The following is a 27,764-nucleotide window of genomic DNA, read 5'->3' as shown; positions in this document are numbered from 1 at the left end:
TTTGTAAATATGTTGGTGCCTCATCAAGAGACTCTCTTCTTTGCTTCGCAGCAAAATGAATTCCTTGTCTTAATATAGACTTGAACGACTTGGAGATGTGGACTACTGACCAAGCATTTAATGAACGTAGCTCATGTGTCGAATGTAAGTTTGTAGCTTCATAAAAAAGGCACTTCTGTTTCACTTCCAGTGTCCTCGACACTGTGTAGGGTTGGGACCTAAAATTGGCCACGGGTCAATTTGATTGGGTCCCCAAATAAAATGTTATTAGCTAGAAGAGCAGTAATTTTCAAACTTGTAATATCCAATACTACCTAAAAATATCTATACCTTTCTGAATACTAGGATAATGCGTGACCAATGCAAATATAGAAGCAAATAATATTTGAGTGTTCATGAAACAATAAACTGAAATTTTGCACCTAAAAACTATGTTTAATTTTGTAATCCATTTGGGTGTAGTAATTTCAGTGTAAAGTCTTGGGGGGGGCGGGCGACCACTTATTGTAATGCCACATTCTTCCTGTTGGTGCCACTGCATTGAACAATCGAGGAATCCCCTCCTCTTCTCATCAATGTAGCCCTTTCCTTTTTGGGGGGGAGCACACTGGCAGGCATGCATGACGTAACTTGGAAAGAGCTGTCACTTGCACGATGCTGCGCCCGTGCATGCGCATGCAGCGTGAGCGCGCACAGGTTCAGAGCCTTCATAGCGCAGGCAACGGAGCAAGCTGCGTCTTCGCCGTGATTGGGCGGAGGGCGGGTGATTCCTTCTGGCACGACAAGGGTAGACCCACCGGAGGGACCCGGGTCCAGCTTTGACCGTCAGAGCGGACGTGGTTGTTGCTCCTCCCGCGAGTGAGGAGAGAATAAAAAAAGCAAGAAAGGAGGGCTTCTTTGCAAAGAAAGCCACCGATCACCTTTTCGTGGTGTGCTTTGGGGGCTGCGGTAAAAGTCGTTGACCATGCCGGTTTTTCATACCAAGACCATCGAGAGTATCCTGGAGCCGGTGGCCCAGCAGATCTCTCACCTGGTCATCATGCACGAAGAGGGCGAGGTGGACGGGAAAGCCATCCCGGACCTGTCCGTACCGGTGCAAGCGGTGCAGGCTGCAGTCAGCAACCTTGTGCGGGTGAGTCGATGTGAGTTTATTCTACCAGTTTTGCTCTCTTGACATTCATCATGTTGTACAATTAACACCAGACTAGACATTTACATTTTGTGATTGAGACATTTTTTTTTTATGGTGTTTGATCTTTGCACACAATGATATAAAAGTGACTCACCAAAAGCAACATAATATGTTCAACTTTGCCCTTCTTGAATCAGTTGGACACTCAGACATCCTCAATGGAGTTTGTGGGGCGGAAGATTGATTTGACACACACATTGGTCATATTTAATTTAAACTGAGATTACACAGTGGGTCACTTTGTCTGTGTGCACTGACTGGCAAAATCAATACGAGCCCAGTCAAGAGACAACACTCAAGAGACATTTGAGAGTCATTTGCTTTTGTTTGGTTTATTGGGAGACATATATTGGATCAGAATCAAATTGTACAACTCATAAATGGTCTTATTCATTTAGCTCAAAACCATCTTTGATACGCTGCATCTTTATCCAGATTTGCACCAAAATTTCACAGCAACAAAACCTTGATTGATGTTTCATTGGAGAAAGAAAAAAAATAGTCACACTAGCAAATAGTTTTTACTGCTATGCGAGTACAAACAGCAGTACTGCAGTAGTACTTCCCATTGGCAACCCACAAGCACATTTAATCCTCCCATCTATTTTCTGAAGCTTGTCCTCATTTAGTTGACGGGTGAGCTGGAGTCTGTCCCATCTGACTTTTTTGTCAAGATGGGTTACACCCCGGACTGGTCGCCAGTCAATCACTGGGCACATATACAGAAGCCGAACAACCAATTTAGAGTCCCAGCCTGCCATGCAATTGTAAAAACACAATCTTAGAAGAACTGTTGAAGAAAGACTAAATATACAATTCAGTTGTTACATTTTTTTTTTTTTCACGTCCTTCACAGGACTTTATGAAAACAGAAATGTGTGTTGATGGGTAAAAGGTTCACCACTCCTAAATCAAGCAATAAATAGATATAGTTGTAAACTGAAGATGAGATTACTGTATCTCTCTACTTGTCCTGATCACTTCAGTAGATCCAACCAGACAGCGAGCAGAGGGAGGCTAATAGTAACCTTGGGCATGTTTATATGTCCCTGATGCGTTTTTTTTAGGGAAGCTATACCAGATAGCAAAAGCTGATCTTATCGGATGTAATTAAGGATTTAGGTTTTGGGGGGATCATTTTTATCTACTGATGATGCTTGCAGCAATGCAGCTGAAAAGGAGACAAGTGCTCTGTAATGGATGAGAAAGATAGAAACAAGTATACAAAGCATGCTGGTTACTGGCTAGAAAAAGTGATGGGCACCTTCAGATTTTGTAGATTTTATTTTGGCTATCAGATGCAAAGATGTAAAAGAGAGTCCCGCTGAATACTGATACACTGTTCACCCCCAGTATGGTGGGCCATGTGTATAAAAAGTAGGTCACTGAGATTCTTCCAGATGCAAACAAAATGGTGTCAATCTGTCAGAGAGGCTGCACGTCTGTGAGCTGACGATTCAACTAAACATCTAAAAGATTAGCTGGTGCATTAGTAGGGAAACGCGCAAGCTCACTGGAATCGTGCCGATGACGGAGCCACGCTTGGAAGTTTCAGCTCCCCGAGGAGGCGATGTCAATCTCATTCCTGAGTATGTTCGGGGGGGAGGGAGGAATAAATAGATTTACTGTGGAGAAGTGAGTAGAAGAGTCACCTGCTTCTGTTTGGGATGTAATTCATTGGAGGACCCTTCCCTTACTTTCTCTGCAGCTTATTTTGTAAAGCCACTCAATAGTTGTGTATTGCCTTAACTGTACATTAACTATGCAGCGATTGCCCATCAAATAATCAATGCTAAGTGAGGCCAATTACAGGAAGCGCTTGCACTCAAGCAGGTTCTTTGTCTGAAGTTTCATCAGGACTGGCTTACTATACTCACAAAACTTCATTCCTATAATCACTTCACTGGTTCTTTTATCACAAACAAGATATTTTAGCTTGCATTACACACAGAGTGACACTGATGAAGGCGGAAGTACAAGCCGAAAAATGTCAGGTCATGCAACATAAAATATCTTGTTTGTGACAAAAGTGATTGACAAGTGAAAAGAAAATGAACTTAGTACAACGATTCATTCCTGCAAGCTTCAAGGGATCCTTTGCAGTTTTATTGGATGTTGTGTTTGCTTCTCGCTACGAATGCATCTTCTTGTGACTCTCTGGGGGCCACAAAGTCTATTAAGTGAAGTTCACCAATGCGGCACTGAGAGACTGATGTCATCATCTTCCTGAAATTGCATCTCCAGTGTGTGAGGCCACCTTCGCGCTTTCGTGTTTATATGTAGAGCGACTGCATGTGTGGGTCTTCGCTTTTTAAGTTGATGGCCTTTTCTAAAATGTACATGAACATGTCCTCACCCAAATAAATTGTGTGAAAGTTTGATATCATATTTTTCTGTATTGATACATTCAATGATACAAACATTTAATGTATTGCAGGTCGGGAAGGAAACGGTTCAAACCACCGAGGACCAGGTGCTAAAGAGAGACATGCCGCCTGCATTCATCAAGTATGCATTGAATTAATCCACGTTATCACTGAGGAGACAGAGAACTTATTCTGAAAAGTACCAAAGAGGATTCCGGGCAGTTTAATGCTAGGAAATATGGCAGAATGCCCAGCTGCAACAAAGAGCCACTTCTGAACTGAGTGCTCAGTCAGAAGAGACCCACGGGTGACTTGTCCACCATCAAGTATTCATCCAGCTGAGAGGCTGTTTGTTGTGTTCCAAGCAGGCTTCTAAACATCTAATCGGGTGGCGGAAAGCGCCTGCACAGCAATGCCGTACCCTTGACATTGATCTGACTGCGTTGACTTGAGTGTCGTACAGATTGATGCAAATCAATGATTCAAGTTCAGCAACATAACATAAGATCATAAATCATCAGCTGCCTTTGTCTAGCGTTGGACTTAAGAACAGATTTCAGATTTTAAAACGGATATAGATGTGAAAAGTGCACCCCCCCTCAGACACACATGTATGCACATACGTACACATCGTAAATCTCACCCACAGGGCTAAGGAAGAAGGGGGCATGTGTAATGTGAACCTGACTAAATATAGATGAACGAGCAGCCATCGATACCCTCACCAGTGGGGGTTCAGAAGAAGGAGGAGGTGCCTTGGCTTCTCTCAAGCACTTCAATTCATCACCTTATTCAACCTAATAAAACACGGATGCATCGAGCTACTCAAAAACAAAAACATCCAACATTTTCGTGTCTTATGTGTCGTTGTTTGCTCAATTACAAATTAGTTCTTGTTTACAATATCATCCAAAACCAGAAATACGTGTTCCCGGTGTGTGCAGGGTGGAGAACTCGTCTTCTAAACTGGTCCAAGCGGCTCAGATGCTCAAGACGGACCCTTACTCCGTCCCCGCTCGGGATTACCTCATCGACGGATCCCGAGGCATTTTGTCGGGCACGTCTGACCTGCTGCTTACGTTCGATGAGGCCGAGGTGCGTTCGCCTTCGTCTGCTTGTGGATATCTTTCCGGGAAATATAGCTTTTTATAGCGGCGCACGGGAGAAGGAACTGAGCTCAGAGCTCAGTAATGGGAGTCTCAGTTTGATGTAATCAGTCAGATCAAATGACGTTTTCTTTATCATGATGCAGAATCTGTGTGTGTGTGTATGTGTGAGTTGGATATTTGAAACTTCTACTAAGTGGAATCACATTGAGCACGTCACGGTGTTTTATCACTGGTTTTGAAGGAGCAAACAAGGCTGCACACACACATGGACAGGAGGCCACGATATGCTTTAATACTCCGATTATGTTGATCATTGATGATGTGTGTTGTGTTGTGTTGTGTTGTGTTGTGTTCCAGGTGCGTAAGATTATTCGCGTATGCAAAGGTATCATGGAATATCTGACGGTATCCGAAGTGGTGGAGACTATGGAGGACCTCGTCACGTACACTAAAAACCTGGGACCAGGTGAGCAAGAACAGCCACGATGTCCATCAAATCAAGTCTAAATGCTGTTATTACGAGAAATAGTTCATCACTAAAAATATAAACAAAAGTGAAAAATGGTCCACTGCATTCCATATTTTATGTTAATATTGCTGATGTAAATATGCAGAAAATGAATTCAGCATGCAAACAAATTTCAACCTGGCATAAGCCAACAGGCTAATCATCATCATCACCATTAGAAGGAATTTGCATGGATGACTAAATGATTCTTTGCTTGGCTTTGCTCAGGGATGACCAAGATGTCGAAGATGATCGAGGAGAGACAGCAGGAGCTGACACACCAGGAGCACAGACAGATGCTCATCAACTCCATGTGCACGGTTAAAGAACTGCTGCCTGTCCTGATATCAGGTGAGAGCGTATGTGTGTGTGTCCACGTGTGTGTGTGTGTGTGTGTGTGTGTGTGTGTGTGTGTGTGTGTGTGTGTGTGCCAAAAAAGCCAAAGAGAGCGGGTCACTGAGCATGCCGCACGGTTGTTATAGCAACACGGATCATTACAGTCATTAGTTGCCTTGAACTGTAAGATTGACTTCTAGCACACACGCACGCTGCTGCTTGTTGTCCCGGATCGACGAACAAGAGCTGTAGTATCGACAAAAGTTTTGGAACACCGAGGCCGTTACGGCCTGCATATAGGAAGGGAAAATTATTGACTTACTGTGGTTATAGTTTCAACTCATCTGGGAAGAAATAAGCAGGCAAACTGAAAAGCAACCTATGAAACTTCCAATATATTCATATTACATACTCAATTCATCTTTCCGTCCTCAGCGATCAAAATTTTCGTGGCAACCAAGAGCGGGCGCGGCGCCGGCGTGGAGGAGGCTGAGAGGAATCGCAGCTTTACCTTCGAGAAGATGAGCGGCGAGATCACCGAGATCATCCGAGTCTTACAGCTTACCACGTGGGACGAAGACGCCTGGGCCAATAAGGTGCCACTCAGCTATGCGGATTCTCATTTTAAACCCTCTCAAGTTAATCCCGACACATTTATTTAATTGCAGTTTTAGTGTGGAAGGCCTGTTCACAACACACACACACACACACACACACACACACACACACACACACACACACACACACACACACACACACACACACACACACACACACACACACATAGTCTTAGCCACACAAGCCTCTTTGCTGCAGAGAGCATCTCTCTACCTTCTGTGATTCACTTTTTCTTTTTGCTTGTTGGTGTAACCCCCTTTTCCTTTTTCTTTCTGTACTTTCCTTCTCCATTATTTTCCCTCCTTGTAGAAGGTAAGCCTGCTTCTCTCCCCATCTGCAGCCTCCAGTGCTCGTGTTTGTGCCAGTTGATTTAACACATTTTAGTGTAAATGGTTGATACGCAACAACCTGTATGTCCCGTGTTTCAGTCAGCTAATGTGATGATGTTCTGTACATATGTAACTCATCACTATGTGTTTTATGTCCATCTGTTTGTGTGATTTGAGCAGAGGTGACCAAAATACCGACCCTCTTTCTTCATGTAAAAGAACTGATTCAAATCATTTAAGTTAAAAAAAAAAAAAAAAATGACAAGCCTATTCTGGCAAAGTAAGAAATAAAAAGTACAGATTTATTATTTCAATTTTACTGAGTAGAATAGAAAGCTGTCAAAAATAATAGATAAATGACAAGCCTATTCTGGCAAAGTAAGAAATAAAAAGTACCGATTCTTTTATTTAAAATTTACTGAGTAGAATAGAAAGCTGTCAAAAATAATAAATACCCAACAGTTAAAGTACAATTGCTTTAATTAAAACATTTAATTATTTCTTCTCATCATGTCAAGATATTGTTCAGGCAAAATGACTTCACTCAGAAAATATTTCGATGCCCTCCCCACCGTTTATTTATTTATTTTAGAACATTAGAGATGATACGATCCATTTCCCTCGTCCAACTTGTCACTCTGCATGTTTCAACACACATAACCGGTCCATACAATGATTTGTCTTTGCTGTGCACATATTGTTGCCAGTCCCAGTCATCATGAAGGCCAAATGCCGCCCTGCCCCTAACTCCCCGGGTCATGAATTATATAAAATAAGCTGGTCCGTAATACATGACCTACTGAACGTTTCCACTCAAGGGTTTTATCGTCCTCTGAACTGGAAGTGAAATATTTTTCTCGATTATTTTTGGGGGGAAAATGAATATTTTTATCCATCCAATTTGTTGTTATTTTTGACCAAACTACAGTTTTATAATAAAGATAATCGCATGTTTTGTTTTTGATGGCGTGTACGTAGTGTTTTAATGACTGCTGTGACTAATTTAGCTTGAGTGACCTATAAACTCGATTAATTGACGATTAACCGTTGGATAGGTCTTGTGGACTTAATTATTTCATAAAGCTATTGACACAAACTGGAGTTTACTGTTAAGATGAAGCAGTTGTTGGTGTAGTCCAAATTAGCTGCCATTTTACATTATTTATATGATTTGTGTTGTGCCACTATTGGTAACATCCTACTATTGCGTCTTCAGTGAGGTTATGTTTTGTGCTATTTTTATCTGTTAATATGACATCTTGGGCACCAAAGTGGTTGAAGTCATTCAGACAAATGACTCACCAACAACTAAAAAAAAAAATTGTGTAACGTTTGCCACAAAAAAAGAGAATAACATTGCTGTCCAATCAAAAACACAGATTTAAGCAAAAAGCAGAAATGGTGAAATTTACGCATGTTCCATGTTTATTTATACCATTGATTGTGAGCATACAATATAGAGTATCAGGATGTTTAATTATTTATTTATCCATTTATTGATTTATTTATTTGATGGTCCAACCTCTAAATCCAGAAGATTGTCACAATCACAAATCTGTGATTTAACAGCAATGAAAAAAGCTTATAAACAATTTTATATGTGTTTCCCTTTGTATTATTTGACGATAATAATAAAAATTTACTTTTGTATTTTCATATTTTTTTTTAGGATATGGAAGCATTGAAGAGATCGTTGGCCTTGATTGAATTGAAAATGATCCAAGCGAAAGGTTGGCTGAAAGACCCCTACGGACAACCAGGTTTGTATCACATCCGTATGTTGGCCTTGACCTTTATTGACCTATTGACACCACCACCACCTTCAGGTGAACCGGGTGAGGTCGCATTGCGTGTGATTCTGGACGAGGCGGGAAAGGTGGGAGAGCTTTGTGCCGGGAAGGAGAGAAAGGATATTTTGGCAACACACAAAGCTCTGGGACAAATGACTGACCAGATTGCCGATCTTCGAGTCAGGTATTTCACGCTTATTATGAAAAAAGTATTTTTGCCATCACTGGAAAAAGATTTACATGTATTTATTATCTGCGGCAGAGGCCAGGGTCCGAGCCAGGCGTGCGTGCAACGTGCCAGCCAATGCTCTCAGGGTTTAGACTTGTTATTTGCCAAAGTGGACAATGCCGCTCGCAGACTGGAGGCTCTTATCAATGCCAAGCAAGCCATCGCGAGGAGACTGGATGCTGCACAGGTCCTCATCGAGTTTGGTTGACTTGTAATATTCTCAGGCTAATGTTTATGATGGCGTTATTTTATTAAGGCCTGGTTGGCTGACCCGAACGGCGGTCTGGAAGGTGAGGAGAACATCCGGGCGTTACTCGCAGAAGCCAAACGCATTGCCGACCTGTGTGAAGACCCCAAAGACAGAGACGACATCTTGCGTTCTATCAGTGAGATCGCAGGCCTCAGCGCCAGACTTGTGGAGCTTCGCAAACAGTATGTTTATTTTGTAGATTTTCTTTCCTCTGATATTAGTGACAGCGCTGTGTTTTTATCTAATTGGAAGAAACTTCGTTCCCAGGATTAGAGTGCAGCCTTGTGTGACCAATGCGTGGCACATTTTACCTGCCTGGAGGTTATGTTGTTGCCTGTCAACTTTCGGCAGTCCTCCAAGGATAAGGTCGCTATAATGTTTGAATACGGTGAAGAACCAAAGGGGTTGTTTTAAAAAATGGTTTTGTGAAAATTAAAGGGAAATATCTCATTGAGGTTTGAGCAACTTATACAAAAAAAAAAATGACCAGCCTTGTTCCTTAAATTCAAGGAGTCATAACAGCATGAATCATTGATTCTCTAGATTCTGAATTCAATGACCATAAAAGGAAAATAGTTGCATCAACATCAATGTTGATTCTCTAACCGAGGGTTAATGAAAAGTTGGGCTTCTAACAAAATAACATGAACAAATTTATTTATGCCGCCCGTAAAGGTGGAGAAGATTTTGGATAACTCAAAAACCGTCCCTTCTTATTTGATGCTCCTATTTATGCACATTTTTATACAATTTTTTTTTTTTTGTGGTGTATTGTCTCAGAGGTAAAGGTGACAGTCCGGAAGCCCGTGCCTTGGCAAAACAAATCGGGGCGGCCCTGCTGACCCTGCAGGCAAAGACCACCCGAGCTGTGGCCAACATGAGGCCCGCCAAGCCTGCAGTTACTCTGGAGGGCAAAATGGAGCAAGCACTGCGTTGGGTTGCTAATCCTGGGGTGGATGACCGAGGTGTAGGTGAGTGAGGGTTCTGGAAAATCCGACCGACACTTATTAAGGATGTAACTGTAGTTGCCATTCAGAGCGAAAAGTCCTTCCACCTATTTAAAATAACACCACGCAACCGGCTAAAGAAATCCTGAGCTATAAAAACATTCAGTAAGAAAAACATGAAAATTCTTGGTTGTGTGTCTGTTTTTTTAATCGTCACCTGTTCCCTTCCACGCTGCCTCTCGGGAACAGAGTGTGAGAGACTAGAGTGGAACACAGGTACCGGCTTCCGCTTTTTACCTTCCACCTTCATTCTTTCAATATTCATGACTTCAAAACAGCAAATTTTACTATGGTCTGCAAAAAAATCATCACAATTTGAATCCTTGACCATTTTTTTTTTTAATTCTTCCTCCCTCATCACCTCCATAGATGTATTTGGTTTCATCCAGGAGCAAGCTAATAGCCAGTATTTAAATGCGATCCGGAGGACGACCTCTGACGAATTTACGTGTCTTCAGGTCAGGCGGCTATCAGAGGGATGGTTGGAGAAGGCAGGAGACTGGCAGGAGGCCTCTTGGGGCCATACCGCCAGGACATGATGGGACGCTGCGACAGAACAGAGGCTCTCATGACATCCTTGGCTGACATGGCTGGCAGAGGAGAAGCCGAGGCCCCCCACGCTCGGGCGACCGCCGCGCAGCTACATGACAGCCTTAAGGTAGTTCATATAAGAACTGTTTTCTTTATATTCTTAAGAGTCACAATCTTATTAAATGTTTGACTGCACAAATTCCTACTTTGTAATTTCTGTCTAGGAAGTAGAATATGATTAAAAAATAACACCAAAACTTTTATTACCCCCAATATAAACAGATAAGATCAGGTTTCAGCATGCACTGGTGGAGAGCGCCACCCAGTGGTCATATAATGGCGTTTCTTCCTACACCAGGATCTGCGGCAGAAAATGCAAGAGGTGATGACCCAGGAAGTATCTGATGTCTTCAGTGACACCACAACGCCTATCAAATTGCTGGCCGTGTCCGCAACCGCACCCCCGGATGCCCCCAACAGAGATGAGGTCAGTTGTGGTGTTCACAGATTCATAAGAAGAGGAGTATTGTTTGAATCGTCTGTGTCCTTGTAGGTTTTTGAGGAGCGCGCTGGGAATTTTGAGGCCCATGCAGGTCGTCTGGGGGCTACAGCTGAGAAGGCAGCTGCTGTGGGAACGGCCAATAAGAGCACGGTGGAGGGGATCCACACTGCGGTCAAACATGCACGTGAGCTCACGCCGCAGGTGCTTGTTTCTTTTTAAATCACCACGTTTTCATTTATTTAAAAATGAAAAAAATAGGACAATATTTTTGGAGGATTATCTCACAAGTGAATTTTCTCAAAAGTAAAAAGATGGAATCATCTTTTTTTAACATTTTGACGTGTTTGCCTAATGCAAGTCCGCCCCTGGTCTAGGTAACTTCTGCTGCTCGGATCTTGTTGAAGAATCCTGGGAACAAAGCGGCATATGAGCACTTTGACACCATGAAGAACCAATGGATTGACAATGTAGAGAAACTCACAGGTGAGATCCTTTTAATATGTTGTTGGAATCAACAGGTATCAGTAAATTAGATTTAATTTAGGGTTGTTCTTTTTTGGCTCACTTTCATTGCTCATATTTCCTATTTGTGTGTGCAGGTCTCGTTGATGAAGCCATAGACACCAAGTCACTGCTGGACGCCTCCGAGGAAGCCATCAAGAAAGACATCGACAAGTGCCGAGTTGCCATGGCGAATGTTCAGCCCCAAATGCTTGTTGCCGGGGCGACGAGCATCGCGCGGCGAGCCAATCGTGTTCTGTTGGTGGCCAAGAGGGAAGTGGAGAACTCGGAGGATCCGCGATTCAGGGACTTGGTGAAACACGCGTCAGATGTCCTGTCTCACACCATCTCCCCCATGGTCATGGACGCCAAGGCGGTGGCTGGCAACATTCAAGATAAAGGTACACACACTCAGTAGAAGCCATAAACAATCTCTGTATAATACCGGATGACCTCTGACCCTTCCACAGGGCTGCAAAAGGCCTATTTGGACTCCTGTCTAAGGATCCTGGCCGCTGTGGGAAAAGTCAGAGAGGCCTTCCAACCTCAGGAGCTGGATTTCCCACCTCCGCCACCTGACCTAGATCAGCTCCAAGTGAGTCCAACACTTATGCTCCGTGTCTAGTCTCTCCATGGAATTTGGACCGGTTTTATTTCCAGGTGAGTGACGAGCAGGCTCCACCCAAGCCGCCCCTGCCAGAGGGCGAGGTGCCGCCCCCGCGTCCTCCTCCTCCGGAAGAAAAGGATGAAGAATTCCCAGAGCAGAAGGCTGGAGAGGTTGTGAGCGAGCCCATGATGGTGGCCGCCAAACAGCTGCACGACGAGGCCCGCAAGTGGTCCAGCAAGGTCGGTCCACATATGCACAACTGATGTTGACTATTGTGTTCATGGGATACGTTGTCTCTGTTGACTGTCAATTCGTATATCGTGAGTCATGTTGATGCTGAAATGTGGACATCAGGGGGCTTGATTCCAATTTCAGAAGAAGAATGGAAACTGTCATCTGGTATATAAAAAAAAGAACCAAGTGGGAATTTAGTACACTTGCATAATCCAAAAATCAGTCCGAAGATTTGGGTTCAAATCTGCATTTCTGGGTACTCCGGCTGTTTTATGAGAAGACTTTCAATGTAAATGTGAATTTTTGCTCGCCTTTATATGCCCTGTGATTGGCTGGCAGCCCGATTCAGATTCTAGCAATTGTTGCTGGGTCTCGTATAGCTATGCACATATTGCGTCCCACTCGTATTGTGGAGGGAGACTTCGTTCCTGTTAGATCACAACCTCAGGGTCACAGCTGCAGTCCTATTATTTTTTTCCTCCCCTCCCCGCCTCGCCTTCACTGCACAGTCCCGCCTTCCCTTCCTACTCCTCCATGATGCCTGTACTCTTCCCTCAATTCTCTCCTCTGTTCTTCCACCTACTGCTTCTCGTGGTGTACTAAACGCCTCCTGGCTCTCTCCCCTCCTCCCCCCCTTCCCTCCCCAATCAATCCAACCGCCGGCAATACACCCCTTCCCCGCCTCGCCCTGCCAGGAGGCAGTAGAGGTAGACGATGAAGATGAGTTTACGGACGGTGAGGATGACTATGAGCCCGAGCTGCTTCTGATGCCCTCCAACCAGCCTGTCAATCAACCCATGCTGGCGGCCGCCCAAGCTCTGCACCAGGAGGCTCGCAAGTGGTCTAGCAAGGTCTGACTTGACGTCACAAGCGCATTTTTTTGCCGCTGGATTATTTGACTCCACCACTTCTCTCTCCACACGCATGCAAAATCAAAGCGTCACTCAAAGCGATTGCATCTGCCGCTACCATGGCAACCTCCAACCAGCTGTGGCTGCTCAGATGCTAAAGTTGTACTAAAGGTTGACACTTGATTGAATGGCTTTTTTTTTTTTTTTTAAATCGATGCACCACTATGACCAACTAGCTTCAGGATTTCCCGCCCCTATGTAGGAATCTTGCTGTTGTCAATCACTCGTTGTCATGGCAACCAGTGATGCCAAGGATGACAGTTTCCCAAAGAGGTCTGGGTGATGTCATGGTTACTAACCTTAAAGCTCTGAGAAACGGGTCAGCATGCATGAGAATTTCACAATATTCTGTGTGCATACTGCATGCAAATGACTAAATGGATGTTTGTCATTAACATTTTCATGATTTTTAACCCTCCTTTAATATGATGCTTGGAGATTCTCCTCATCTTATTACTCCCTTTTCTCAGGGCAACGACATCATCGCGGCCGCCAAGCGCATGGCTCTGCTGATGGCCGAGATGTCCCGGCTGGTGCGCGGCGGCAGCGGAAACAAGCGAGCCTTGATCCAATGTGCCAAGGACATCGCCAAGGCATCGGACGAGGTGACGAGACTCGCCAAGGAAGTGGCCAAGCAGTGCACGGATAGACGCATCAGGACCAACCTGCTGCAGGTTGGTTTATCATACAAAAATCAGACACAGAAAACGACAATAATCTTTCTTATTGTCTGATGTGTTTTTCTAACAAACACAAACAACAAAAGGAATTTTTTTACTTATATTAGCTTTGTTGGATAACTCCTTTGTAAGAAAACATTATTTTCTTTACCACAGCGCTCTCTGCAGGACTTGTGGAGCACTGCTGCAATTGCTTGCCTCAATGATCAAACACTATTTGGAAAACAATCCATCCACTGAAATCCCCCACAAAAAAATTCTCGTTTTTGTTTTTCTTGTTGAAGGTGTGTGAGCGGATCCCCACCATCAGTACTCAGTTGAAGATCCTCTCCACCGTGAAAGCAACTATGTTGGGTCGAACAAACATTAGTGAAGAGGAGTCCGAGCAGGTAAAATGTTCATTTGACTATTTGATCACAGTTTATAAATTGAAATAAATGACTATTATTGTCACACTTTATGAGTTTGCAGGCATTAGAGACTAAATAAATAACAAAATGTGTTTTCCATAACATGTCCCCATAACAAATTCAAACAAAAATTCATTCTGGTGTCATGACTCCCTTCCCATTGTCTCGTTGATTTGTGCAGGCCACAGAGATGCTGGTCCACAACGCCCAGAACCTGATGCAATCCGTAAAGGAAACTGTGAGGGAAGCTGAGGCGGCTTCCATCAAGATCCGCACGGATGCAGGATTCACCCTCCGCTGGGTACGGAAAACCCCCTGGTACCAATGAAGGCACTAATGACTTTGCGAACAGCAGCACACAAAAATAATGAAGTAGCAACGTAGATGATTTTCCATCATCCGCTGTAGATGTGCTTCATTTAAAGCTCGTTTTTAAGTGGACACGAAGGAAGCGTTTTTATTCATATATATTTTTGGTATGTTGATTGCAGGTAGCAATATATTTTTTGCATGAAGATGTTTTCTATTTTCTAAAAGGCAACTTGAGACATTATGATAGGACTTTTGTGTTTAACAGAGATTTGTGTTTTGTGGGTATAGTCACCTGTGAGAGATCCTCACCAACTTTAAAAAAGCTTAAGGACGGTACTCTCCTCCGCTCATGTTTACTTTGAATAATTAACGCTGCTGATTGAGTGTGTCGATTTAAAGGTGTGACATCATCGCCTACGATTCGCTTATACCTGAACTATATGAAGTCTTCTGGATTGGAAATGGATGGCAATGAAATGTTTTAGTTCATGATCGAGTGATTGCCGAAGTAACAAAGTATTTGCTTAGCATTAGCTGTGTGCATGACAACTCATTATTATTAATAGGGATGGGCATCATGATCGGATTTACTGGTAATTAGCTATTTTAATTTATGTAAATTGGAGTGCAAGACTGTCTCAGGGTCAACTTGTTGTTTAAAGAAAAACATTGATGCTACACATGTCTATGGAAAGTTAAGACACAACTCTTCAACAAATTCTGGCATGGAAGGAGATAAGATCATTCAGATTGTTGAGATATATTCAAATTAAAAATGATGCTCTCAGCCAATCAAATGTCCATCCCTATTTAAACTGTGAAATTTTTATGGCAGTGTATTTTTTTTAATTTAATTTTAAAGCCAAATAATGCATTGGACATTACACAACTACATTTGAAATCTATAACGCTTCAACAGCCCATTCCCACCATCATACATTTTTATTCTGTCATATTTCACATATTTTTTTAGCAATATATATATAACATTTATTTTCCTGTATGTCCTTAACAGTTGAACTGTTCTGGGGGGGGTCATCGTATATTTGGAGTGGTGGCTTCACAAATTAACCAAATTACATGCAACTACAAACTCTTGTTTCACTTTCATTTTATGGTTTATATCAACTTTTGTATGATTGCTGGGCAAATATGACATGAAAAGGAGAATCAGTGTGTGTGAGTAGAAACAAGCACGGCATTAAAGGGACTGAATGTAGTGAGCATGTAGCAGCCGCTTACTGAGAGCGACAGTCCGTTATGTACATGACAGAATGTACATGTGTACACGTAGGATGTGTCTCATGCACCCTGAATGTATCCCGAGAGCTCCTGGCCATGCAAACACATGCGCTGTTTGTGCCTTGGAAGAATAAAAAGATTGATTATCAATGACTTTGAGCCAAGAAATGTTGCAACACCTAACACTTTTAGATATCAAAAACTGTTTCCAGCACTTTTTTTTTTTTTATTCAAACATTGTAGAGTTTCAACCAAATCAAATAATAACCACTCTTAAACTGAATTTTATTTCCGACATAATTTTATTCTGCTTTTTTATTTATATTGCTGACTTGTAGATGCATTTTCAAGATTTTCATGTACGCATTGTAACAAAAGGGAAATCTTGTGACCCACTGCAGAAAACAGCGACAATCCAAAATTGCATGGCGACATGCACATTCATGTAAAAAAAAAGAAAAGCACACACGAGTAGAGTACATGTTATATTCGCAAATGTTTTTATAATACCTCTTGTACACTTTTTTCCACAGAGAAAGGCTTGTGCAAAAGCAAGAATAAGTAAGATAGAAAGATTGTGCATATTTCAAAGTCGGTGTTCTCCACAGCCAATCAGAACCTGGCGTAATAGTTAGCAGATAACTGTGCCATAAAACAGATTGCTTTCCAGCCCTGAAGGAAGCACCTTACAAGGCCACATTTCCAAGGTAAGGCATTTAAGTCGTTTTTCACAATAGAAGTAGAAAACAATGATAAAGGCAATATTTTAAGAATGATTGTGTGGGCTCATTTACAAAGCAACACATTCCCTTAAGAAAAAAAACACATTCGGAGGAATTGGTCACATGGCAAGGTGATTTATAGTATTAATATTGTTATTATTATAACTAAGGCTTCCCTTTAGAGGCTACAAATGAGCCACTTTTATGTACAGAGCCTGTAATGCCATAACATGGATTTAATAAATAATTGTTAAAATGCAAAATGATTTGAGAACAATGCTGAGTGAGGTTTGGATAGATTTAGAGCGTCGAGTCTGGAGCACGATTGTCGAGCGTTGAGCGAGTCAGGTCCTCACTTGGAATTTCCCAGCTTTAGTGAGGTATTTGACCCCTTTAAAGGGTTTGTACTTCTCCCCATACATGTCCAGACGGTTCACCTTCAGACCTGCGGGGAACAAATGTTCATTGTTGTTCATTATTGGAACAACACATTGTGACACTGAGCCGTTATTTGTATCACCTGATATGGCTAGCTGCTGAATTTTCATGTCAATGTTGAGCGAGGGGTTCTCCTCCGGTTTTGGAACACCCGATTGCACGCTCAGGCTGCCTCGCAGGTTTGGAAGCTTCTGGGGGTTTAGTTTGCCCACGTCCCACACCAAAACCTACTCAAAAGCACGCATGGCTGCTTTCAGTAACACAACTAAAGCTGTCGTAGCAAATGAACCACATTTTTAAGTGAGCAGGATATAAAGTACCGTACTTTGTTAATGATACATAAAGTCAGGTTGCATGATGATGATGGTGGTAAAAGACATCCATTGAATGGGTATTTTACCTTGGTGGTGAGGTCATATGTGTAGTTCCCCTGCGTGGCAGTGAGATTGGCACTGAGCACAGCTTTGGGCATGTGGATGGTGACCAGCAGTCCCTCCACCGTCTTCCCCATCGTCTGCTTGGGTCCGATTGTGATGTCCAGACGGCCGCAAGAGCCTGTCTCCATAAAGCTGATGTTCTGCTTCACGTAAACCGGAATGGCGACAAGACTTGGGGAGAGCAACGACGGTTGGTTGAGATGATCCCAAAAGGATATTGAAGTTTTTTGGGGGGGAATAAGTAAGACGGAGACAAACAGCGAGAAGTGAAGTTATTCAGTATTGTTTGCGCTTACTTTTGTGAGCTGACGTGATAAGTCATGAGGGTAAAGTTGCCGTCGGGCGGGATGAAAGAGAGGACGCGCTCCGATTCCCAGCGCTTGAAACGGACGCATGGGTGAAAGCTGACGTCGTCCAGGAGACGGGGATTCTTCAATTCAGAAAGCAAAAACGTGGGATCAATTACAAACCTTTAACCGTAAAATGAATGCACATAATCGTGGCGCAAATTGTTGTTCTTGTATTGGCATTTTCATTTTCAAGGCAAGGCTCACCATAAAGGACAACGTGAGGTCGGGCATCCCTGTGAGTCTGACGCAGGCTTCAATCACACCTTGAATCTCTGCAAACACTGTGGAACCTGAACAACAAGCACAGTTTAAAATGAACCTTACATGACATATGACGGTGACAGTGTGGACTCATCCATCCATCCATTTTTATTTGTGTTGCTCAGTCGACAGACAAATGGTGGATGTCTCAGTAGGGAGTTTCTACAAACCCGATTTGTCCAAAATAGCATCTATTTCCTCAATGACGTCAAAGTATGCTTCATTGTTGGTGTATTTCACACCAACGCGCCTCCAGGGAATATTGGACAACTGGCCCGTGGGAAGCGTGTCTCCAAGATTGCTTCCCCCTGAGGAGAAACACAAGTTTTGGACCGTATTCACGCACAATTTGAGATGAAGTAAACGTCATCCGATATTTATTTACCTGTGAGAGTATTGACGACTGATCGGAGGATGGTGGGAGGTCTGATCATCTCCTTCAGGACGTTGGACTCAGTTGCCAGCGGAAAACCGTTGTCGAGCATCTCTTCGAGGATTTCGTACACTGTCACCAGGTTGTCTTTGATCACGCTTTCAGAGCATTCGCCAAAGTAGTCCTGTTGTATGCAAAGCCGTTTGAGGATTGGGTGGATCTCCTTGAAACGTGTGTCTACCTCTTACCTGAAGTGTCTCTGCAACCCTGTGCAGGAATTCAATGACAAACAGTGGAGGCACTTCAGTTTGGATGACAGCGAGGAAGAAGAGCTTCCCTCGGTATATATTAATGAGATAGTGGTGCGGAGTCTGCAGGATGGGAGGCACATTCTCGGGTTCCTGTGCCTTTTCCTTAGCTTCGAAGAAATAGTCGCACACACTCCGGTTGATGACGCTCTTCCAGTGTTTCTCCAGGAAGATGTCTCCCGTGTAATTAATGAGGAACACACTGTGGATCATCTCAGCTGAAACAATAAGGTTATTGTTGTTATTGATGTCAACAAAGCAGAGTTACAATGACGCACGTCAGTACTTTGAAAGCATTTAGACAAAATTATTATTCTGTTTTCCATATTGATTCAAAACTGATGGTGTCATAAAGAAAAGTGTCACATAATCACATTGAGTCAAATCTGAACAAGTTTACTTCAACCACTTCCCGAACTTGCATTTTATGGGATCGGCAATTTATACAATGAATGTGAACGGTATATAATAATATGACACAAAACGCTGAAATACATACAGAGAAAAGCTTATGAGTAAAAAAGTTTGGTAAAATATTTTAACTTTTACCTGCTGACTCCGGTTTAGTCGACAAGTTTCGATGTTGCCACTAGACAGGAAAAGCCGAGGGGCTGCCTGAGCCAACGAAACGCATAACTATAACTTGAGATATTGTTTTATGCCAGGAAATTAAAGGAACTACAAACATATTTAACTGTATGTTTTAACCCCTCAAATAATAATGTTAGAATGTATGTGGGTTTGTGTTTTGAGAGGCAACTGTTAAACCCTTTTCATCAGGCAAATCTAAAGGCAGCTAATTTCTCCTTATTTACGTTACCTCACTGTCGTCTTTCAGGACTTTCGTAAATCAATTTTCTAGACGCTGAGGTGTCAGAAATAAGTAAAACACACTGATGTCGTGGAGGAATTTTTACGTCAAATGTATATTATTGTCGCATCTGCCTGCTTTGTGGCGAATAATTAACTTGGACTCTTAAATATAGATAACCTTCAACGGAAGTGTCGAAACTTGGTATTGGCTAGAATCTGAAATATAGTTCAAACGCATTTCAGATTTGGGCAAGTTCCCCCCTTTTCCTCATTCAGCCGCTTTTAAATCTTCGTTTTAGAATAGTGTCATTCAAAAAATTGGGTGATTATTTTTCTGTATTTTTAATTACACTGATTTGGTCGTTAAATGTCGCATGTGATTGGTGGAGCGCTCTTGGACCGCCCTGCTTTGGCGCCTGCGAGCCTGCAATCAGGGTGAATAAATAAGCATTTTATTAGCAGCAGGCTACCTGCACGATGTCTCCCCGGTAAGAAGGTGAACGCAACGTGACTCGCTTGACCAACGATGGCCTCCTCCGAAGAACCCAAAGCCAAGAAACCTAAAATTTCCGTGCAAGAGAAGACTGGCTCTGTAGCCGAAAGGTCTCCCGTGAAATTAAGGTGATCACAGTCCTGGGGTTTGGAAATGCGCGTCATCTTTTTATTATTAAAATATGTGAGGTTCGCTTGCAGTCGGATTTTTGTTTGCACAAACGAGGATGAATGGGGTCAGCGTGTTGGGGAACCTCATTGTAATAACTACTTTGAAAGATGAATTAAAATGTGTACTAAAGTTGCAATACAATCTTCGAGTAGTGCCATTAAAACGTGTTACATTGTCCTACGAGTTGTCATTGCCGGTTCAAGGTGACCCTTGGTATGTAGAAATAAATAGTTCACTCCTCGTCAGTGAATTGCTGTCCCGTTGCCAGATTTGTTGAGCTGACACCTGAACGAACCACCACATGCGTGGCACGGCAGTCACGTGACCTCGGCAAGTCTCTGTTTTGGTACCCAGTTCCCCCCCCTGGTTGCACTTGAACGCACCGTGATGCGATTCTTCACGCTTTTAATCCAGTTCCTTTGAAGCGTTTATCTGCACGCCTCTCACGAACTTGGAAGTATCTTTCACAAGAGATGTGTTAAGGCAAAAAACCCCAGCCAATAGCCAGGCTAGGAGTGTCGTGGCCCTTCCTCCTTTAGATGCCCACCAGTCAACCAGTAGGAGGAGGAGCTGGGGTTGCAGGGGGAGCATCGATCTGTCACACGTTTGTGCTGAAATTGAGCAGTTTGAGAATTATTTGCTCCTTTCTTATGTAGCTTGCTCAACAGGTTTCTAGAACCCACACAGACAGACACAGAGAGAGATGTCTGCATTCAGGTAAGTCTCCATTGGCAAAGAAGATTAATGTAATGCTTGAGTAATTGGCTACACAGATGTCATCTGATTTACATAAAAGGAAGCTGTATGTATTGTAGGACAAGATAGTTCAGATGTGGCCGTGGAATCCATGCATACCCTTTAGAATTGACAAGTGTGCTTTATTCTTCTTCAATGTTACCCAAGGGAGGCATTGTGAATTTCGTCTACTCTGGACTGCGGGATTTTGTGCATTAGAAAAGCAAAAAGTTACGTGACAGCTGTTTGCTTGTGCATGTTTTTTACCGACATAAGGCCTAGGGGGTCGAAAACAGATTGCATGCGGGTCCATATCAGTGAGCTTTTGCAAATGGCCTTTGACTGCAGGTGTTTTCCTTTATGAAATTTTTCCAAGTGCTGTGTCACCCTGGAGAAACAACCCACAATCCAGCTGGTGCCATCTTAATGCAATCACACACATGGGTGACTGTTCGCTCTTTATTCAATTCCAATACGCTAGACGTGCACCATTTCTCCTTTTTCCGTGCAGATTTTTCGGAGTCCTCCAAATGAAGAGTAAATAAATTCAAGTTGCACGTATTGCGCTCATTGACTTATCTCGAGCAGACTCAGAGAAAGTAAACAAGCAGTATGACACAACATATAATCTCAAGATGGCTAAATTCTCTTTTTACGCTTATTGTTGCAGCCCTAATTCACTCTTTGGGATGGGGAATCCCTTGCTGGACATTTGTGCTGTGGTGGACAAAGACTTCCTGGACAAGTAAGTTCAACAACAATTCAAATTGTTTATTTCTGACTGAGTAAGATGCACCACTTACCAATTGGCTGCTCCTAGTGCAGAACAAACAGTCATTTGTATCTTTTTTTTTTTAAATTTTCTGTTAAATACATGAGCAAATAAAACAACGATTTGAGTTCCTGATACAAGTTGGCACCTGCCAGTCATTTTATTTACTTATCTCATTGACTTTGTATACTCTGCAACAACTGGCAGTTTCCAGTAATGTCCAAGCTGCACTGAAGTGACCAGGTCAAAGTGCTCATGTGGCTTCCAGTTCAGAGTCCACCTTGCCTGCAAGGAAGGCTCCTTGTATGAAGGCTGGAAGTTGATTTAAAACAGGCAACTGCATAATCCAGTTCAACCTCTCTTCCCACAAAGCAGAAATGAAACTGTGCCTCGGGCCTCAACGTTTCCTAGACCAAATAGTGTGTCTGCTGTCCTTTCGAAGATAAACCAGAAGACTATCACGTATTTTTTTTCCGAATGAACTTTAATGACGTGCTTCTTTTTTTTGTGCTCATTAATTTCTAGATACACACTGAAGCCCAATGACCAAATCCTGGCTGAGGACAAACACAAAGCCCTGTGGGTATTTCTCTCCCTTGTTGAATATTGACTATTTTATATCACGTGCGAGCCTCTCGCTGTTCCATCTACATTCTGACGGGTCCTTTCGAGGCTGGAATGGGCTGGTCAAAACAGTCTCTTTGGTTATAGAACAACAATAGTGGATCTGGCGGAGCAAATGTGTGTGAGCCAATAGCAGAGCGGGACTTTTCACCTCCCAGTTCCTGTGAGACCAGAGCTACAAGGCAAACAGCGGGAGATAAAGTTGTGCACTCAAGCTCGCTGTAGTTACTCATCAAGGAGCTGTGCGGTCGGTCACACGACACACTCATTGACTTACGAGACAGACTTAGAGTGATTTGGGAAATATCACTAAGGAGTTGTCAAAAATGAAAAACATGACCTATGTGACTGCTTATGCAAGATGACAAGATGAAAAAGAGGTCAGAAGTCATTGCAGTGCAGACATCTGTGGGGGGAAAAGTCACATGCTTGCACACACACACACACACATATTCCACACAAGGATTGCATCAGAGCATAAAGCTATCTTTTGCATTTTACACAGTGAAGGTGGAAAAATGACTGACTCACATTCATTTTTACCCTGATCAGCCCATACAGGATAACTCTTTGTTTCCCTGCATTAAGCAAGCAAGACTAGTCGGAAAGTTCCATGCTGCAGCATCTGGCTCTGTCTCGGTACATTTAACAGCAGTTGTCCTGCCCACAGTCTCGGACAGACCACCTGAACCTGCTGTCTTGTAGTACACATTTTTGGCCGCTAGAGGGCACTGTATACTCAGAAACAGCTGATTGTACTGTATATTGGCATGACGTTTTAGGAGAGACCACCCATCAGAAAGCAAGCCCAGACTGATGCATACAAGAGTGTGGATGGAGGCCATACACACTATTTAAGTTTTAGGACATTTTGAGGGTAAAACTGAAAACGGCTCATAATTGGTTAAATCAACTTGAAAAGTGTAACATTTAAATAATCAAGTGCCACATAAGTTTTCCTTTTTTAATTTTTTTTTTGCACCCATGAAGGTTTGATGAGCTAGTGAATAAGTTCAAAGCTGAATACCATGCAGGGGGAGCCACACAGAACTCCATTAAGATCGCTCAGGTTAGTAGTCGCCGGCGTTGTGATTCAGTCCTTTATTTAATGTCGTAATTAATGTGTGCCGTCACTGCGTGCAGTGGCTAATCCAGGAACCTCACAAAGTGGGCACCTTCTTCGGATGCATCGGTAAGGACAAGTTTGGGGAGATCTTGAAGAAGAAGGCGGAGGAGGCCCACATTGATGCCCACTACTACGAGCAAGACCAGGAGCCTACGGGTTCGTGTGCAGCGTGCATCACCGGAGCGAATCGGTAAGGTACACACACACACACACGTAAGCATTTAGTTTCCTTGAAATATATACAGTAATACATGAATTGTTGATCTCTGGTGTTTCCCTCTTTCTTTAAGATCATTGGTGGCTAACCTGGCTGCTGCTAACTGTTATAAGAAGGAGAAACATCTGGACCTAGAAGAAAATTGGAAGTTGGTGGAAAAGGCTAAAGTTTGTTATATTGCCGTGAGTACCACCATCATGACCAACATTGAAATTCATGAGCAAGAACATTCATTTAAAAAGGCCAGGAGATTTCAGATAAAGTCAATTTAATAATGAACTGAGATAAGATCATGCAGATATATTTTGTTTAGTGGCTTGCTTTTCCAATGTGCCTTGGCTTAAAGGTCGATCCACATGTAATGTTGATTTTTGCAGGGTTTCTTTCTCACAGTGTGTTTGGAGTCCATGCTGAAAGTGGCCAAGCACGCATCAGACAATAATAAACTGTTCTGTATGAACCTGTCAGCACCCTTCATCTGTCAGTTCTTCAAGGACCACCTGGTGCAACTGTTGCCCTACGTGGACGTGCTCTTCGGCAACGAGACGGTAAGTCAGCTTTTCAGCTTCTGCACCTGAGTATTGTTGTTCCAGCACAGCATTCCATTGCATTTGATATTTCTTGGGGTTAGGCCTTTTATTTTAACACCACAACTTTTCTTTTAAGATCTGGAAATTAGGATTGCATGGTGGTGTCATTGTTTTTATTTTCAGGATATCTCTTTAAATGCATTCACACTGATCCATGGCTCCTGGTAAGCCATAAATATTTCCAGCACTACAAAATAAAAATAAAAAAAAACTCTGTTTACTTTCTTCTGACAAACTGTCTGTAGCTCTTCCAAGTCTCCAAAAAAAAAGCAATCTTGCTTTCATCAGTCCACAAAATTTCTCCATTTCTGTTTTAGGGCAGCTGGTGTGTCCTTTGGCAAATTGTCACCTTTTCAGCAAGTCATTTTCTTTTTCCCTCACAATCGGACTTTGCAGGGACTTTTTGCCCAAAAAAGGGACATAAATGAAATCTTAAAAAAAAAAAAAATACATCAGGAATGTTTAGTAATGGAAATGCTCTTTGGGAATATTTTATCCCAGCCCTGGTATTCAGGGAGCAACAAATCTTCACTAAACGGTGATTTTTGTTTTGATTCCATTCTACAGGAGGCAGCCGCATTTGCGAAAGAACAAGCTTTTGAGGTGATTCAATGTCCCTCTTGCATTCTCTGCTGCATTTTCATGCATTTTGTTTAAAACATGCATCGTGCGGTCACATCTGTGCAGACCAAAGACATTAAGGAGATTGCCAAGAAAATACAGGCTCTGTCCAAAGTCAACAGCAAAAGACAAAGAATTGTTGTCTTTACTCAGGGGAAGGAGGAAACCGTGATGGCTCTCGGTAACATTTCCATTCCCATTTTCCCCATCTCAAATAAAAGTAGTCTGTGTTTAATGTGTCTTTTTTCATTTTTGTGTTCAGGTGACAAAATTGAGACCTTCCCAGTGATGGCAATTGATCCCAAAGACCTGGTGGACACAAATGGTGCTGGTGACGCCTTTGTCGGAGGTGAGAGATTGTAACGATTGTTTGTCTGTCTTGTTGGCGTTCAGTGAGTTTGAAAAGATTTTCTAACGTGTCGCAGGTTTCCTGTCTGGGCTGGTTCGAGAAAAACCGCTGGACCAATGCGTCAGAGCGGCTCACTACGCTGCCAATGTCGTCATTAGAAGATCGGGTTGCACGTTCCCCGAAAAGCCAAATTTTGTTTGATGTTTTGTTTCATTTGAGACAAAATGTCACCCCTAGTCAGTGTAATTATCCCAGTGCTTCCTCCCAGACAAATGTATTCTTTTTTAAAACGTGCCATTTGATTTATTTTGTGCCACCTCACCTTTTTTTTCCAGTGCCTGGTGGCGCTGCAGGAATTATTCGGTGGGATTTGTCAGTCATAAAAATAAAAAAAAAAGCAAAGTCATCAAATGAAATGATGATATTTATAATTTGGGCCAAAAACAAGAGTGCCTTTTGACATCAGAACTGTCAAGTTGAGGACGCCACACTCAACTGATTGGTTTGTTTGAATGTTTTGTCACTTGCGTGTGACTTGTTTAGGCCAGTTAATGAGCACTTTTTTTTTTTTTCCGAATGCATGAATTAATAAGCGTCAAAGCCAATGGCCACAAAAATATAGAAATGTTAAACATTTTCAAATCGAGTGCATTGTGTGAATGGCCATTCTAATGGTGTCATTTGTTCCCCCCCCCAAGTACCTCAACACACAGCTTTGTGAAATTTGACATAAATGCCAGTTTATCACATTGTGATATGATCTTGTTTTTACTGCTTCATTTTGATTTGGATTAATCAATACTTGAATACACATTTGACAATTTCTGCTGAAGCACAGTGGTGTAGTCTTCCTTTTCTAATTATTGTTTTTAAATTTTTGATGTACAATCTCATTCAATGATGTTCATGATGCCTCAAGTGACCCTTTTGTCTGCTTCTTGCCAGACTTTGTATTACGTGGATAAATAAAATGAAACAATAAAGTGTTGGATATCCCCCATTTTTTTCTTCAACAGTTTTTGTTTTACTTTACCTTGCTAATAACACTTTCAAATGTACTTAAGATGCATCAAAACATTTCATTGTTTACTTCACAGTACTCACATTGAAGTCTCAACCTCATATGCTGCTTTTTATTTACATTATTTATATTTATATGAAATTCTTTTTAAATCAGATCCGAATTAAGACTGTTGATCTTCTGTCATTTGTTGTTTTAGTCTCAATTTCTGTTCTTGCAATGTGATGTCCAGAGCTCTGAGCTGCTTGAGGAAACCGTGGTTGGGCAGGACGCAACGGCGTTGTTTCACATGCTCGATGGCGTCCACCACAGTTAAGCCTTGCTCCATCATCAGGTAGGCCAAAACCAGTGACGCTGACCTGCTGCGACCCATCACGCAGTGCACCAGCACCTTGTCTGGAACACGTCAAAAGAAGAAGACTGTAGCAGAATGCTTGTGGCAGATGGATGAATCTTGTTTTCATTTTCTCAAATATTCTGTGCATAGAAATATATGAACTCATTCAAGAAGTACATTTCACATGAACTTTCAAGACTGCACCCTTACTCTGTGGTTGTCTCAGGGCCTCGCTGATGAACTGTGTGGCCGGGCAGAAGAACTGGGAGATGTCAAACGTGGGTTTGTCGTCAGCCTCCGCTCCAAAATATTGAATGTTCATGCCTGAGTAGTACTCTGCGCCAGTCAGCACATTGTTGTACTTCCCCTCTGCAGCATTCAACACATGCGTGATACCCAGTTTCTTCAGACCAGGTCGCTCCAGAGCCGTCTTTCTGTTCCCAAGTAACACATACCGCTAAGTCTTTATTTTTTTCCCCTCCCTTTTCTTGTCTTTAAGAATAATTCCAGCAGTACTTAGACTTACTCATCCCCAATGAAGACATTGGGCCAGACTTGATTGAAGTGTGCATATTGAACGCTTGTGCCGGTCCAGAAAAGCTGCTCCAGATCGAGGGTACCGGGTGTGATGTAATCACTGTTTGGGTCTACTTGAACAGATGTGTAGGGGTTCTTTCCTCTTGATTTTATTATACAGGAGGACATGATTCACCTGTAAACACCGATTATATGTAATATAAGTATGATAATAAAATCAAACAATCCCTCAATTACTGCAGTACAAAAAAGGCGCTGTATGATTTCAACGTAATTTACAGTTAAATGTTTTTTTAGTCAATGCTTATACAGATGAACTATTTCAAATGCCCCAAAACACCGAACCCACTTAAGGTCATTTACATTTGTTCGATCTTTAGCTTTAATTGTGTGCAAAACTGAATATAGTGCAGAAAACCACTTCCACTATTACTTACTTGTCATATAGTTGTCCAAAATGTCTGATCCGTTTCCAAGCAAGACTTGTCTTCCTTCCCAATCGGCATAAAGACACCTGCTAACCTTTCTCTCTTTGTGTTTCACGTGATATTTTTAGGCCGCTGCCTGCCGTGACACGCAAACTTGTTTGGAACCTTGTGACACCTCATGTATAGAAGGACAGCAGCGGTCACTGGAAACCTTTCAAGTCCAAAACATGGTATGAAAAATGATTATAGGGAAGTGTGGAAGGTCCAATGACATTGGAGAAGTTACACACCTGAACTACACCAAATGACATTTGTGACATACACTTGTAAGCTGCTATTGATGGGTTTTATATTAAGTGTGGGGATATTATGATGTT

General features: G+C 42.4%; 4 protein-coding genes across 12 annotated transcripts; 2 read left to right on the top strand and 2 right to left on the bottom strand.

Moving 5' to 3' along the window:
* Positions 1-725: 725 nt before the first annotated feature.
* LOC147050184 (vinculin-like) lies at positions 726-15,879 on the top strand. Of its 4 annotated transcripts, XM_085921394.1 has the most exons (23): positions 726-1,132; positions 3,630-3,700; positions 4,503-4,653; positions 5,025-5,133; positions 5,404-5,526; positions 5,947-6,107; positions 8,128-8,218; positions 8,285-8,432; positions 8,511-8,664; positions 8,734-8,909; positions 8,995-9,093; positions 9,508-9,698; positions 10,193-10,392; positions 10,624-10,752; positions 10,819-10,968; positions 11,142-11,250; positions 11,367-11,669; positions 11,739-11,863; positions 11,929-12,114; positions 12,805-12,960; positions 13,491-13,694; positions 13,985-14,089; positions 14,292-15,879. In XM_085921394.1, the coding sequence occupies exons 1-23, from the start codon at positions 965-967 to the stop codon at positions 14,436-14,438; spliced, it is 3,456 nt and encodes a 1,151-aa protein (XP_085777520.1). In that variant the 5' UTR covers positions 726-964; the 3' UTR covers positions 14,439-15,879. The 4 variants fall into 4 exon arrangements, with proteins under 4 accessions (XP_085777520.1, XP_085777522.1, XP_085777521.1 ...); XM_085921396.1 differs by lacking the exon at positions 12,805-12,960 and having other exon boundaries at positions 14,292-15,878; XM_085921395.1 differs by lacking the exon at positions 8,995-9,093 and having other exon boundaries at positions 727-1,132; positions 14,292-15,878.
* Positions 15,880-15,947: 68 nt separating this feature from the next.
* Positions 15,948-20,009, bottom strand: ap3m1 (adaptor related protein complex 3 subunit mu 1). Of its 4 annotated transcripts, XM_085921400.1 has the most exons (10): positions 19,837-19,936; positions 19,103-19,168; positions 18,494-18,771; positions 18,258-18,429; positions 18,043-18,180; positions 17,816-17,901; positions 17,558-17,691; positions 17,225-17,432; positions 16,907-17,051; positions 15,948-16,831 (listed from the first exon to the last, which is right to left on the bottom strand). In XM_085921400.1, the coding sequence occupies exons 3-10, from the start codon at positions 18,764-18,766 to the stop codon at positions 16,731-16,733; spliced, it is 1,257 nt and encodes a 418-aa protein (XP_085777526.1). In that variant the 5' UTR covers positions 18,767-18,771; positions 19,103-19,168; positions 19,837-19,936; the 3' UTR covers positions 15,948-16,730. The 4 variants fall into 4 exon arrangements, with proteins under 4 accessions (XP_085777526.1, XP_085777524.1, XP_085777525.1 ...); XM_085921398.1 differs by lacking the exon at positions 19,103-19,168 and having other exon boundaries at positions 19,837-20,009; XM_085921399.1 differs by lacking the exon at positions 19,837-19,936 and having other exon boundaries at positions 19,103-19,620.
* On the top strand, positions 19,821-26,064 carry LOC147050182 (adenosine kinase-like). 3 transcript variants are annotated; one of them, XM_085921404.1, is made up of 12 exons: positions 19,853-19,987; positions 20,699-20,747; positions 21,436-21,510; positions 22,063-22,116; positions 23,152-23,230; positions 23,305-23,477; positions 23,578-23,686; positions 23,882-24,052; positions 24,662-24,697; positions 24,782-24,896; positions 24,978-25,064; positions 25,141-26,064. In XM_085921404.1, exons 2-12 carry the CDS (start codon positions 20,734-20,736, stop codon positions 25,263-25,265), a joined length of 1,038 nt encoding a protein of 345 aa, XP_085777530.1. In that variant the 5' UTR covers positions 19,853-19,987; positions 20,699-20,733; the 3' UTR covers positions 25,266-26,064. The 3 variants fall into 3 exon arrangements, with proteins under 3 accessions (XP_085777528.1, XP_085777530.1, XP_085777529.1); XM_085921402.1 differs by lacking the exon at positions 20,699-20,747 and having other exon boundaries at positions 19,821-19,987; XM_085921403.1 differs by lacking the exon at positions 19,853-19,987 and having other exon boundaries at positions 20,092-20,747.
* A 184-nt stretch (positions 26,065-26,248) lies between these two features.
* Positions 26,249-27,127, bottom strand: LOC147050181 (dual specificity phosphatase 29-like). Its single transcript, XM_085921392.1, has 3 exons — positions 26,949-27,127; positions 26,633-26,856; positions 26,249-26,481 (listed from the first exon to the last, which is right to left on the bottom strand). Exons 1-3 carry the CDS (start codon positions 27,125-27,127, stop codon positions 26,249-26,251), a joined length of 636 nt encoding a protein of 211 aa, XP_085777518.1.
* Between the last annotated feature and the right edge of the window lie 637 nt (positions 27,128-27,764).

Source organism: Syngnathus leptorhynchus, chromosome 10 (assembly GCF_054491065.1).
Source record: "Syngnathus leptorhynchus isolate UIUO chromosome 10, UIUO_Slep, whole genome shotgun sequence".
NCBI lineage: Eukaryota > Metazoa > Chordata > Actinopteri > Syngnathiformes > Syngnathidae > Syngnathus > Syngnathus leptorhynchus.
The sequence above is the reverse complement of the archived record's forward strand: the minus strand, read 5'-3'. Positions and strand labels throughout refer to the sequence as shown.